Here is a 15,293-nt window from a genome sequence, read left to right as displayed (position 1 = left end):
TGCCACTGCCCTGCACTTTGTTCTGACCCACCTTGAACTTAACAACACATACATCCGGATGCTGTTTATAGATTATAGCTCTGCCTTCAACACTATCATCCCTGCCAAACTAACCACCAAACTCCTCTCCCTTGGCCTCAACCCCTCCCTCTGTAACTGGACCCTGGACTTCCTGACCAACAGACCTCAGTCTGTTAGGTTAGGTGACCACACCTCCTCCACTCTGACCCTCAGCACAGGTGCCCCTCAAGGCTGTGTTCTGAGCCCCCTCCTTTTCTCCCTCTTTACCCACGACTGCCTGCCAACTCACCCTTGAAATGTTATAGTTAAGTTTGCAGATGACACCACAGTTATTGGCCATACTACCAACAATGATGAGACGGCCTACAGGGACGAGATTCAGCACCTCACATCATGGTGTACTACCAAAAATTTTGCCCTCAATGTGCAGAAGACAAAGGAGCTGATTGTGGATTTCAGGAGGTCTAGAAGCTGCAGCCACTCCCCCATACACATCAATGGGGTGGAAGTGGAGCGTGTTTCCAGCTTTACATTCTTTGGAGTCCACATCAGCGAGGAACTTTCCTGGACATCAAACACCCAGGCCCTTGTGAAAAAAAAAGGCCTAACAACCCCTGCATTTCCTGAGGAGGCCGAGGAGCGCCCGTCTATCCCCCAAAATTCTCACCAACTTCTACCATTGCACCATAGAGAGCATCCTGACTAGCTGCATCTCAGTGTGGTACAGCAACTGCACCTCAGTAGACCAGAAAGCTTTGCAGCGGATCGTCAAGGCGGCCCAGCATATCACCGGTACCCAGCTCCCAGCCATAAAAGACATTTATCACAAACGCTGCCTTTGAAGGGGTCTGAGCATCAGCAGAGATCCCACCCACCCCAACCATGGACTGTTCTCCCCCCTGCGCTCTGGGAGGCGCTACAGGAGCCTCAGAGCCCGCACTACCAGGCTCAAAAACAGCTTCTTTCCACAAGCTGTTGCCCACCTGAACCTGGCTACCCACTGAATGTCTGTAGATATTTTTGAATATTTTGTACTCTTGCTCTTTTTTTAACTTATCTTAGCTTTTGGTCTTCATGTGTGTATATCTTATACTGTGTTTGTCTGTCTGTCTTGTACTGTTTGGTGAAGCCACAGCCCTCATTTTTAACATGTGCCTGCACATTGTTTTTAATGAAAATACATTGAATTGAATTGAATTTTATGATCATTAAAACATTGATCAGTAAAGGTTCGTTTGTTGTCAAAATTTGATATATTTGTATAATTGTACCTTGTTCATCATCCCCTCCTATTTAGCATTATTCTGAAGTGTTCTGACACACTGCATCCATACAAGATGGCTGATTGTGTTTAACTCCCATCCATTATTTATTTATTTATTTTTGCTGTCAACCTATGACAGTACACAACAGTTGAATCATCTGTGTGGATGGGTGTAGGGTGAATGTGGGTAGACTGTGTGAACTGACTCAGACCATACCCATGATGAGTATACACACACACACACACACACACACACGCACACACACACACACACCTGTGAATTATTTATAGCACCAGATTTTTTTGGGGGGGGGGTGAAGAGTACGCGATGAATCAACAGAAGAAAGAAATCACTGGTCTTGAAAAGTCCTCAATGTTGCCTCCTTTTTTTTCTTCTGAAAAGTTTATCTATTCGTCCCTTGAAAGAAGATGAATAGATTCCTCTGACAGTTCTGTGGTGTACTTGTGTGATTGCATGCATGTGTTCAGGATTGGCCTTTCTCCTCCCTTTTCCTGCTAGCGTTAGCCAGTTCCAGACGGTGCTACTGCAAAGGTCAGTGCGTGTGTGTGTGTGTGCGTGCGCGCGCATGTGTGTGTGTAAAGCAACGACAGTGATCTGTATAATGAGTTTTGTTGTTACCAAAGCAGATCAGGACTGCGATTAGGATTAAAGGGGACTGTGAATTTATCAGGCTTTCATATTTGTGAGGACAATAATCCCAATTGAAGTAAAAGCTTTATTAGCTTGTGATTTTTTTCTCTGCCTTTTCTATCTGACATTAATTTCACTTTGAATATTAGTAGAGTAACTGGTCGATGACATGTGGGCCAAAGCACTTTCACATTTTCGTTCTCAAGCCAGGAGGACAGCGGCTGCTAAATCCAATCTGTGTTCCCCTTATTCTGCTACTCCACCCATATTCCTTGCAAAACTTCCTGGGAAGTTGGCCTACTTTGAGTACTTGCCATCCATCCTACTTTATTTTTTTCCAGAGCTTTGTAAATGTAGCTTAAATGGAGTTCTGTGTTGAGAAAATGACGAGTATCCCATAACAGAGTTTGTGTGTGTGTGTGTGTGTGTGTGTGTGTGTGTGTGTGTGTGTGTGTGTGTGTGTGTGTGTGCATGTGCAGCATGGGGGGGTGCAAGAAACAGCAAGAGCGTTTACACTCTAATTTGTCGGCATGAGATCATGAAAATTTAACAGCCAGTCTAATTCGGCTCCTCCATCACAGACTCAGGCTTTTCCCCAGCCTTTGCTGCCGTGGTGTGTCTGCATAAAACCTGACAGTGTTTTTCTAAAACACACAGGCAACCAGCTTCTTGCAGCTGGAAGTGCAGATCAAATGGATGGGGTGCTATCATCTGTGCAGGACATGCATCTGTACTAGCCTATAACTTCTACCAGTAGGCAAATAGATAAGTCTACAATCCTCAATAATGAACCGATGTGATGCTGAACTGCAAAAAATGTATGCCAAAAATAGGATGAGCTGTCAGCTAATGTCATGGCAAAGCTAGGAAGACAGGTTTGTGGATTCAGTTGGTTCTCTGTGTGTGTTTACTGTGGAAAAAAAAGGTCTCTGGGGAAGGTGGCAGTAAAGTCTCTCTCACACACACACAGGTTATTGGAGACTTGTGCAAAGAAAGACACAAGAGGCAGTGACATTGGAAAGAACAAGCCTAGCCTGTTGTTTGGGGTCTGTTCAGTTCTTCAGAAACAAAACATTGTTTTTACTTATGCTGGTCAATGAAATCACCTTGAATTAAGTTCAGCAATTTCATTTCATCTGCTTATTACTCACTTGTTATGTCAATGGCAATTCGACGTAGTGTTTCCCAATGCACCAACTAGGGTCACAATACTGACATTCTGCTGTTTGGATTTTATGACCATGAATTTCAATATGTGAGTATGGGAAGTCAACAAAGCAATAAGTGACTGAATAGAAAACTTTTTTCTTCACTGGAGTGAATATTTTAGATTATAAATCATAACAAATGAATGCCTCATTGAATGCTAAAAGACTTTAATTGCTCTAGCAGTAAAGGAGATAACTTCTGTTAGACAATGGACACATTGAAACACCTGTGCATAGACACAAACACACACACACACGGAGGTATTATTGTACCCTGGCCTGTGCTTTTTGAGCATGCAAGAGGTGCTGATGTGCTAATGGATTTGGGTTACCATAAGGGATTAGGCTGTCTGTTACATTAACACATGTCCCTCTGCTGAGGTACTTGGGATGTGGCATCCCAGAGGCTAGCACAGTGGTCCTGTTGATGTCATGTGAGGGAGAGGATTTAGCAAGAGCGCCTGATCCAAAGGATAGCTTGTGCTTAATGGACATACTGCAAGGGGCTACATTTTCAGATGTTAGACTAACCACATTTAGTTGATCAATACATCCATGAACTGATTTTAATTCGCCGGTCTCAGGTGGCTTCTGTGTCTGATCTGCAGCGATTTCTCCCCTCTCCAATTTAAATCTCTGAAGTTGCAATAATCATTCCTGTCTTTCTCTGGTCTCCAGGGAGCAGCCGATCTTCACCACCAGGGCCCATGTCTTCCAGATTGACCCAACCACCAAAAAGAACTGGGTTCCTGCCAGCAAGCAGGCTGTCACGGTCTCCTATTTTTATGATAGCACACGCAACAGCTACCGTATCATCAGCGTGGATGGATCCAAGGTGTGTGTCTGGAAATTAATTCTTGCATGTGTGTGTGTGTGCATTTATTTTCATCGTTATACTCATGGGTTTTCTCTCCAGGATGTCTCCCCGGGCATATTGTGTGGCTGTGCACAGTATGTGAGCTATGGCTTGTACAAATATTGAAATGTCATCTTGGTTCCTGTCACCCTGTTTCCCCCAAAAAATGAGAGGATAGATATGTCTGAGAGATGATTGACAGTAAAGAGCAGCAAGCAGTGGAAGGACAGAAAGCATGTGCAGTGAAGCATGGCAGTGTTATACTTCTCATCAGTCAGCATCCACTTCATCCCTCATGTTCTGTCCACTAATCAGCGATGAACGGACACTGGCCCAGGCCACCTCTGGAATTTATAGCGATACAATTGCAAAATCTATGTAGAAATGCCCAAAATATCTTCATCTAAATTATTAGTATTTATGGTTAATAGTTGTCATTTCAACCTCGACAGAGCACAAGGGTTAAAGGAATAATTCAGATTTTTATTCCTATTTTATACTCACTGCTCATATTGTACATAGCTAGGTTTCATTTTCACTGTCATCCATCTGGCTTGCAATCTACACCACAGTGCATTTAATGGGGGACAAATACACAGTCCTTGTTCAGTGTGGCAAAAACACGGTCAGCCAGCGCTAACATGACGCCACATCAGTCTATCGTAGTGATTTCGAGTGGTCGTTTTAAAAATGCATAGGCAAATTCCCCTTTAGTCTTTGCTGTGTTGTGGGGGAGTCACTTCTGCTGGAAATCCCTGGTAAGCTGTGTTGCAGGAAGTAACACGGTAGAAAGAAAGACCACAACCGATGGTAAAAATTACTAAAGTTTTCAAACGACCACCTGAATTCACTATGATAGACTGCTGTAGCATCACGATAGCTTTGGCTGAACTATGGAGTGATTTTTTTTGGGGGGGGGGGTTTGCACTGGATGAGGATTGTGGATTTGTCAAATATTAATTGCATTGAATTCTAGATGACAAACTGGAGCTGTGTCCAGTATGAAGAAATGGATGAATGACCGTGACAATGACACCTACTCATGTACTACATGAGCAGTGAGTGTAAAATGGGAATAGACTTAAAAATAATCCCAACTATTCCTTTAAAGTGGGCCTCATACCTCTGAGGTTTGTTGGAGCATTCCCTTGATGCCTTTCTCTTACCCCTTCGGTCTAATTAATGTCAGAGAAAGGGAGAGGGGAGAGGTTTTTGGGTTGTTGTTTTTTTTTTTTTACCCCACAAATCAAGATGACCACTTTTTATTGATGTTGCTCAAGCACCCTGGCTCTTAAAACACACGCAGCCACACACCAAAAATCGATTGTCTAGCAATATACATGCACTGCGTGCCATAAATGAACCAGGACATGGTTCAGATTCACTAGCATTGCCCTGACACGACGAGAGCATGACGTTGAGATTAAATTTTGCATGTGCTGATGGATGCCATAGCTGGTGTGTATGTATGCCATGTTTGCGCCCATTTCCTCAAGCAGCCAAGAGGGTAGATTACATGTTGCCATGGAGATCGGGGTCTTATCTCAGTGGGATATTGGAGGGGCGTGATTGTAATGGGATTCCTGTGCTGACATTAATTGATTGTCACCTTTTTGCTTCGGCATAACTCACCCAGATTACTTTCACAACTGCCGCTGTGATTGATCAGGTAATAAATGCTTTGCATACATTCTTCCCAATTTGGTTGTTTGGTTAAAAAAGGCTAGTTGAGTTTGTTTGTTTGTGTTTTTTTTTTTAATTTTCAACCCAACAAATGAGGAATAGGTTTGCCAGAATTTAACATTTTGTCTAACGTCTGTGGTTGTTTGCACATGAGGTACCGTATTTCCAGGGCTAGAAGTCACTGTTTTTTTTTTACTCATCTGGCTGGTCCTGCGACTTATACAATGTAATTTTGGTGGACAAATACACTGCATTTCTACTAAGGCCACTAGATGACACTGATTAGTCTTGTGACTCAATTGAAAATACTGTACCGACATATATATGCGACTTATACACCAAAGCGACTTGCAACAATGCATTTTTTTTGCTGAGTGCAGCTTATACTTTGCTGCGACTTGTAGTCTGGGAAATACAGTAATTGGGTCCAGTGGTTTGAAGAATATCCTCTGAACAGTAAAGGAGATGATTCCTGCACAATAGCTCCTTTTTGAACTGTGTGTGTGTGTGTGTGTGTGTGTGTGTGTGTGTGTGTGTGTGTGTGTGTGTGTGTGTGTGTGTGTGTGTGGACTTAAAATCTACTTTTGTCTGCAGAAAGTTTGTTGTTTATTCTCTTGATTAAATATACAGGATTTGTACTGAACTGGATTTATGATTTTTTTTGTTTTTCAGAACAAGTTTTGAATTACCTTTTTGTCCAGAAGTTGTAGATCTAGGGCGTTAAGTGCAAGTTACACCTGTCAAAATCTCAATGCAACATAACTCACATGACAGTTATTCCAGCACGCCACACAGTTCAGTCTTGATTTATATGATGGATACTTATAATGCATCTTTCACAGTTGGAAGTACGACAGGCATGACTCAAACCTCTACTTGTTAATCAACAATGGTGACTGGAGTCAGTTATACTAAGGTGTTTTATCCTTGCAAACAGTTCTGCACAGGTTTCAGTTTCAAGGTCTAAAAATGTATAGGTGCACTATTTTCTGTACCAGAACGATCACTTTTGCTTGTCTTACATAACTCTGAAAGGCATTTTACTCTCTGCTCTGTCCTCCCATTCCTGCAGTCCTCTCTTCCCTTTCTCCCATAACAAAGTGAGAGATGCATTGAAACAGGCTCTACAGAGCACAGGGTTATGTGTACAGGCATTAGGAATTTTTTTTAGCTGAGAAATAATGAAAAGTAGGAGAGCTGATTTTTCCTCCTGCCTCTTTTAATTCAACTCAAACAAGACATGTCATGTTGGTATGAGCAAGGTGCTCGAAAGATGAAATGGCTGAGGAATGTTGAGTCATCACGAGGATTTGTTGAGTTAAAGTTTTTAGGTTTAAGGCTAGCTGACACAGAGACGGGTCTGCTGGGAAGAATTGCGTCTTTGTGCAATGTACACCAACTATGGCAGCCTGTCACCTGAAATTTGTCTGTCCCCAAGAATACGGGCAACTTGCTGATGATGATGATGATTTGGTAAGTAGGAGAGCGTATCAGCATATTTCCCTTTTACTCTAACTCGTTCTGAATAGTGCCCCTGATAGTAGGATGAACCAAGTATCACAGCTGAGCAGAGCTCGCCTGCTGAATTTTATAGGCCTTAAATCATTTGCGCTGTATGAACCTGATAGACCCCTAAGACAATACAGAAGGTTGGTTTTGGAAAGTTTAGATGAGCACATTTATCTCCCTGCTTTTACCCACTTCCATTCACTTCCAAAATTGGCCCTTATTTTGAAATACCTGTTCTTTTCTTCCTTTACTCACACACCAATTTCTCCCCACAGACCCTCCTCCCTTGCCTTATGTCGCTGAAGTCATATTTAGTTCTGTGCCGAATTTGCAAATTCCCTGCCCCGTGCAGACACACAGTCAGCCAAGTAAGAGGTCTCCTATAACTGCCTTGACTGTCATGCCGCCCTCCGAGTAACTGACCCTGCAGCCAGCACCCGGCCGGGCCCCTCTCTGCACCTCCTGTGCCACTTGATACACACCACCCGGCTCACCAGCCTCACAGCTGTCCCCGTCACTCTGACACACTGAGAGTCTGACACTTGTTTACTAATTCTCACACCAGCATACAATGGCTTAATGATATCAAAAATATTAAATAAAATCGTAATATTGACTATTTTGCATGGCTTTGAATTCCAGCTCATGCCATGAATCGTTATCCAGTTTCCTGCAGGTATGCACTGTGCGCGCTTGGTGCAGGATCAATGACCTGTTTAGGGTTTCGTTTTCCCAAGGCTGTGTTTTCTCAGTGGAGAGAGCAGGGTGCTGGTGCAGACTGCAGACGTGTTGGATCCCTCATTGGTGTGAAGTTGGTCATGTTCCACTCTGCTCATTATCCCGTTACACACCGCATTACAGCCAGAGATAGCAGGATAAACAACACGGTCCTTTAGCTTTACACGGCACCTTTCTGAATTCCCTCTCGCATGCTTGCACTCCGTCTTCTTCCATTAGCCTTTTCTCATTTCCATGTGCTCATTTTTACAGGAATATTTCATTTCAGAAAACCTACAGCCAGTAACATGATTTTTTTTTTTTTGGTAGGATATTCATGACTCCTCAAATCATTTTTTCCCCCATAGTCATTATTCCAAAAGAGCTTTGCTTGAATCACTTAAAACTTATCAAGTGGAGGTATTGAGTTTAATATTCATGCTGTGCTAGATGGGATTTCTCAAACATCTATTACAAACAACTGTATTTCAATGACACGGTGTCGGAGGTGTTAACCGCTCTGTACCCCCAGGAATTCATTTTTAGTGGATTTAGGCCCACTTTCATTTTCATCAAGCATTTGAAACAGGCGTGGTGATTTAAAGTCGAGTTTATTTGGCAAATGACCGTTCTGAGTGAGAACGCTGTAACCCCTGATGCAGCGAAAAAACAATGCCGATTACCTGCTGTGTGTGGCTTTCCCATAATGCGTTTTGAGTTTGCCTTTTATCACCCATTAGGATTGTTTTGGGTGTGCACCGTTAATATCTCACCAAGAGGTATTGTTGTATCGATTGTTATCGTTTGTTTGCTCAACTCTGCCGTCTCAGTTTCACTGCTCTGGAACAAATGTTAAGTGTTTTCACACCTCGGCCACTGAAGGAGTAAAAGAGAGATGCCCCCATAGCGTCCCTCCATATGAGCAGACATGAGGGCCTGTCATGAATTTGCTTCCCGATTCCATGTTCTGAGCTGAGTTGCTATGAGACAAAGTGTGCTTTGCAATTCAACTGTCTTTTGTTGTTACTTCATTGTTGGGATAATTTGCACGTACTATTTCTGACTTCTGTTGTGTTTTGTGCGGCTTTGTGTGCAGGTGACAGGGTAACTTTTCTTGTGTTTACATGGACCTAAATGTCTTTTGATGTCCATGTAGGGTTGGTCATGTCTGTTTGAACTAATGCACGATGACACTTGACCACAAATAAACAGCGTCGACAAACCCAGCAGAGAAATGCTCAGAGTTGATTCCCCCCCCCCCCAAAAAAAAATCAACAAAGTTTGCACATGCAAGAAATTTGAGTTTGTGGGTTTCACTCTTGTGAAATTTAAAGCTGAAATCTGGGATTTTTTCCCCCGTTAATAAATAGCTATTTATGTAATCAGATTACATAATACTAACTAGCATCTTTACTGTGGTTGGAGACACTCTCCAATCTGTATAATGCTGGTGAAATTTTTTTTTGTGGTTTTTCCCCTCTTTTTCTCCCCCATTGTACCTGTCTAATTACCCCACTCTTCTGAGCCATCGCGGTCGCTGCTCCACCCCCTCTGCCGATCCGCGGAGGGCTGCAGACTACCACATGCCTCCTCCGATTCATGTGGAATCTCCAGCTGCTTCTTTTCACCTGACAGTGAGGCATTTCACCAGAGGACATAGCGCGTTGGAGGATCACGCTATTCCCCCCAGTTCCCCCTCCCTCCCAAACAGGCACCCTGACTGACCAGAGGAGGTGCTAGTGCAGCGACTAGGACACATACCCACATCCGGCTTCCCACCTGCAGACACAGCCAATTGTGTCTGTAGGTTGGCAACAGAATAGACTGCTACGATACCCAGACGCCCTGCTGGTGAAATTTTTTGGTGGGGTAGGACAAACACTGGCACAGCAGCAAACACGTTTCTACTCGAACAAGAAAAAGGATTGAAACATGATGACGATGTGGAGACGTTTATGTTGGAGAGCTAATCTACCAATTCTACAATCAATATTACAGTGCAACAGTGTTCCCATGTAGTTTGATGTGGTTTGTAACACAATAGATTGCCTATGTTAGTTTTGATCCAAGGATGTCATCTTTAGGAGGGTGGGAACTGTTTACTGCTGAGCTGACAGTACACGAGCGACAAAGGCTGCTGCATCTCATTTGAAGTTCTCGCCGCCAGAGAGAGGGACAACCAGAGAAATCCCAGATTCAGCTTTAACGCAACATAAAGTAGGATTAGTTAGAACTCTGTAGGCAAAGGAAGAAGAGAAATTGGGGTAATAATGAGTTTCTTCTGTTCAGAGTGCAAAAAGAAAAGCTATGCCTTTCAGAAATTGGGGGAGGGGGGGGGTCTCAACTATACAGTACTCTCTCATCAGATCATAGCATTGGTAAAAAAACAAAAAACAAAACCTGTTAACAGGAATATACAAAGGTCCAGGGAAGATTGTCCCAATTAGGTTGTACAATCAGGACAATATTCCAATATCTGTATATGAGCGACCATTATTAAGACTGTGCAGCTGCTTCCCCGTATATTAGCTGTTGCTCGATGAATTTGTACTGTGGCAGATGTTTTTTGCCGCTAGGTGATATTACAAAGCCACAACAGCTGAGTATGTGCACCGTAGCTGATATGGATGGAGGTATTTCACCACTTGGGGTTTAGTGGGTCAACAGTGGTCAGATATTACTGTGTGTGTGTGTGTGTGTGTGTGTGTGTGTGTGTGTGTGTGTGTGTGTGTGTGTGTGTGTGTGTGTGTGTGCGCGTGCGTGCGTGCGTGCGCGCATCACTGAGACATGGCCAAAACTCTATTTTAAGACTAGTATATTATGTTATTGTCAAGAGAACAAGATATGCAGTGTACCTTAGAGAAACAGATCTAATTGAGTTTAGATTATTGGTCTCTCAAGGTTGTGCGTAAGCCTGAGTCAGATGTCGAGACTGCTTTTTTTGCAGTATTTGTGGAAATGAAATGTTTCTCATTTCCTGTTTAGAAAACAGGTGATGGTGGTTTGAGCAAATATGGTTGACCATGATACATGCATGTTAGTTGTAATGTTTTGCATTATTCCTGCGAGATTGTGATGGTTCCCATTCAAGAAATTAGGTCTTTGATACAGGCACAATAGGTGGACTCAAAGACCTGCCTCTTTTTTTATTCCAGGCCTGAATAAAATCTGTTCTTGCAGGCATGATAATGGACAGCTTTCCGCTCAATGTGATATTAAAAAATAATCCAACACCTTTCATATTCCGAATCAGAACCATGTTTATTGGCCATGTAGTTTTGCACAAACATGGAATTTGTCTCCGGTTTCGTGGCTGTCTGTGTACTTAACATAGACTAACAACATACAACACGACAATCTTCAGATATATACATGAGGATTGACTATATACAGGCGAAATAAGAGTTGATAAAGTGCAATGGTGCAGAGAAGATATCGGATACACTTTGGTTCTTATGTGATTTTTGTGCCTCGAAGACTGTGATTTTGCTCAGGTTTGTGTCCTCCCGACAGGTGATCATAAACAGCACCATCACGCCAAACATGACCTTCACCAAGACTTCACAGAAATTCGGCCAATGGGCAGACAGCAGGGCCAACACTGTCTTTGGCCTGGGCTTCGCCTCAGAGCAGCAACTCGCCAAGGTCAGTACAGACAGTATCCTCATTAATAAGCAAGGGTAAAAATGGCAAAGGGCATTTTGCCAATTACATTTGCTTTTAGAGAGCTATTGGTGTATAATTTTAGTCATCATCAACATCAAAGATATCTCTTCTGTAGTGTCAAGTTCAGCTCAATAAGGGATGTAAATCGGAGGCATTTTGTTCATTACAATATATATTTTCTGTAATAGTGGAAATAACATGTATTTGGCATCATTATATGGGTAGATGCACTCCCTGATTATTGGTGCCCATGATGTCCCCTCCTCCCCCCACACGGCGTAATTGTCTCTGAGCTCATCATCTCTGAATCACCACTGAAACCACTGAATTCCCAACAATCTAAAGGTTGGATACCCTGCTTTTTAAATTTCAGTTTTATCTCTCCCGATCAAAAACTTTCCATGTCCCTCGTTTGTTTTCAGTTTGCTGAAAAATTCCAGGAGGTGAAAGAGGCAGCCAAGCTAGCGAGGGACAAGTCTCAAGAGAAAATTGAGACATCCAGTAACCACTCCCAGGTACCCGTCTCTCTGTGGTTTGAAATCCTGTGTTCACTTCTGTTTGGGTGGAGCAACAAAGCTACGATCTGATACTAGGAGAAATATGAGCTATATAATTATAATATATAGTTATATACATATAATTGTAATGGAGCTCAATATCCCTCTCTCTCTCTCGCTCACACACACACACACACACACACACACACTTTGTTTTTAGTGTAAACACCAAACTGGAAATGACCCCTATCCACCACTGACGAGCAATATTTATACAGAAAACTATATGATATGGGCCCTCTGTTGACATTAAGTTCATTTGACTTGTAGGTTTTTGCATATGATGTTCTAACTATATGCTTAAAAGGAAAAGTAAACCCATGGAAAAATACAGAGAGGAAAAATGGGTTTTGATATAAATGAAAGATTCCTAGTAACGATTGAAAATGAAGAGTTTGTACAACATCTCTGAGAGTCCTTTTTTTTCTCAGCAGAATTGACGAGTTCATGAACTCTGCCATTGAAACTTTTTTATTAAACCACTCACTGGACCGCTTGTGTAAATGTTGACATCATGGAGGCGCACATCCTTTTTTCTTTTTTTACATGCTAAAGGACACTGTCTCATTCATACTTGCTGCCCTACAGGTTGGCCTTCTGTCATTTTGTCTGCAGACGTTTATCCTATTCCACACATTTTGTTCGCCCTGTATTGAAGAGTGACACCGGTGTATGTGATAATAGCGACACAATAATGTAACATGCAACATTCACAAAAACATTCAAATATCCCTGAAACTTGTCTCCCCCCCCCCTTTTTTTTCTCTGCAATTGTACTTGACCAATTACCCCACTCTTCCAAGCTGTCCTGGTCGCTGCTCCACACCCTCTGCCGATCCGGGGAGGGCTGCAGACTACCACATGCCTCCTCCGATACATGTGGAGTCGCCAGCTGCTTCTTTTCACCTGACTGTGAGGAGTTTCACCAGAGAGATGTAGTACGTGGGAGGATTACGCTATTCCCCCCAGTTCCCCCTCCCCCCCCCGAACATGCGCCCCGGCCGACCAGAGGAGGCGTTGGTGTGGCGACCAGGACACATACCCACATCCGGCTTCCCGCCCGCAGACACGGCCAACTGTGTCTGTAGGGATGCCCGACCAAGCCGGAGGTAACACGGGGATTCAAACTGGCGATCCCTGTGTTGGTAGGCAATGGAATAGACCGCTATGCTACCTGGACGCCTTGAAACTTCTCTTCAGGGCTCTGAATGTTACAAGCTACTAACCCGTGAATGCATCGACCGTTACATCAACTATTCCTTTAGTGTAAACCACACCAATCTCTTTTTACACAACTGACACATGGTAATGATGGATTCCCGGCTATCTTGGGTATAGTGAAGCTACACTGCAGAGATCAAAGTTCAAATATCAACTGGCAGATACCATCAATATAGTCTGAAACAAGTGCATTTGAAGAATGAGTGAGTCTGCATGTGGATTTCATGAAAAGCACAAAAAAAGTGAGGGATATACACATGGCCGGGCTAGAACCAGTTGTAGTGCACGGGTTTGTTTTACTGTTGTAGTAACAGCTTGACTGATGGGCGCGCACAAGATAAGGGTGTTACTTTACATTGTTTTACTTCCAATGAGAGCCCGTCTATTAGACAAACGTTATCTCAGATGGGTTATTCAGTGGGTTGAGTGTATAGTGTTGGGAGAGTCTAATTTGAGGTGTATCCAGGCCGCCTCTGCCCAGTTTCTGGCAGTCAGGGCTGCTGGGTGCTCTCCGCCTGTGCTAACTCCAGATGGCAGGCCTCAGACTCGGCTCTGTGAAGCGGAAAGCTGCTGGGCCTTATGACGTGATAAATACTGGCAACATTCCCTCTTCACCCCACCACTGTCATCGCTGATGTGTTGTGGGTGTTAAAGTGCTTTGCAGCGAGTCGCGCTGGCTTTGTGTTTTGTGTGTGTGTGTTTTGATAATTGGAGCACTACCTGTGATGCAAACTTATTTGTAAAGCTACTGGAGAGCTTTGACTGTACTCATGAATTTCCATCAAAGGGTACTAAACCTTTATTTATTTATTTGTAACTTTCGCCCCCCCTGAAAACCTGTTGGTATTGGGCTAAGATGTAGAACTGATTGCTGTTATGATAAATTCAACAAAAATAAGATGGGTCACACAGCCGCTTTGTGGGGAAAAAAATCTATGCTTTTCTTGGGTCCAAGGGAAAACGCACATTAAGATCTTCAGATCAACCCGCTCAGAATCGCCACCTTAAGAAGGGGACGCTGGGATCTATGTGATATAGGCGAGAGTGGTCCAGCAGGATACACTAATAAAAAAAAATTGGAGGTGAGCAGAAAGACCCAACTTAACTGTCTGGGTAGACTTGTGAGAAGCTGAGATGAGATGTTCTTCTACACAACTGCCACCTCCAGTCTCACCCACACCACCATCACTGTCCTCTACATCTACAACCCTTTTTCTAAATGTTAGAAGGCAGAGAGAGACAGGCTTAAAACACACGCCAAACCCAAGGCCTTTGCACACCTAGTCCGAACTTTTCATCCGAAAATCTCACATGTTAACAAATAAATACAACCTCACACTTTTCTACATTAAGTTTACACACCAACTCCGAAAAAGACGACTGTCAAAAAAAAAAAGTTTTCGGAACAGTTTCAATTTTCTGCGATTTTTCACATCTGTCAAAGGAATCTCATGGTGCACAGCAAAGTTTTTCCAATGGCATAACAGATGTGTGTGTGTGTGTGTGTGTGTGTGTGTGTGTGTGTGTGTGTGTGTGTGTGTGTGTGTCTGTGTCTGTGTCTGTGTGTGTGTCTGTGTGTGTCTATCTACCGTAGGCATACTGCAAGACAATTTTCACAATCAATCGGGTTGTGGTCATTTGTCCTCTTGTTTTTAATGTGTGGTTTGAGTATGCATCGAACTGGGCCTCTTATTCGCTCCACAGCTCCTGTATCAGCTTGTGAAACGCTCCCAGCTCTTGATGGTTGTAGGCCACATTTTCTCTTTCTTTCTCCTCAGAAGAGAGATAATCACTAAGTCACCCTCACTCCTTGAAGACTCACTTTTGTTTCGTATTGTGAATTTCCACCAAAAAAAAAAAACAAAACCCAAAAACATCAGATTCAGTGTGCAAGGTTTCTGTGCATAATGGTTTTTTTTTAGGATAATGGATAAAAAAA

The 15,293-nt window shown here is 43.1% G+C and overlaps 1 protein-coding gene across 1 annotated transcript in view; it reads left to right on the top strand.

Annotated features, from left to right (window-relative positions):
* homer2 (homer scaffold protein 2) overlaps positions 1–15,293 on the top strand; it is a 42,948-nt gene that overhangs the window by 13,893 nt on the left and 13,762 nt on the right. Inside the window, exons 2-4 of the mRNA XM_056278946.1 lie at positions 3,824–3,980; positions 11,424–11,555; positions 11,999–12,091. Of these exons, the coding sequence (XP_056134921.1) occupies positions 3,824–3,980; positions 11,424–11,555; positions 11,999–12,091 (382 nt within the window). The remainder of the gene's footprint in view (positions 1–3,823; positions 3,981–11,423; positions 11,556–11,998; positions 12,092–15,293) is intronic.

The sequence above is a fragment of the Lampris incognitus genome, chromosome 4 (genome assembly GCF_029633865.1).
Source record: "Lampris incognitus isolate fLamInc1 chromosome 4, fLamInc1.hap2, whole genome shotgun sequence".
In the NCBI taxonomy this organism is placed as follows: domain Eukaryota; kingdom Metazoa; phylum Chordata; class Actinopteri; order Lampriformes; family Lampridae; genus Lampris; species Lampris incognitus.
The sequence above is the reverse complement of the archived record's forward strand: the minus strand, read 5'-3'. Positions and strand labels throughout refer to the sequence as shown.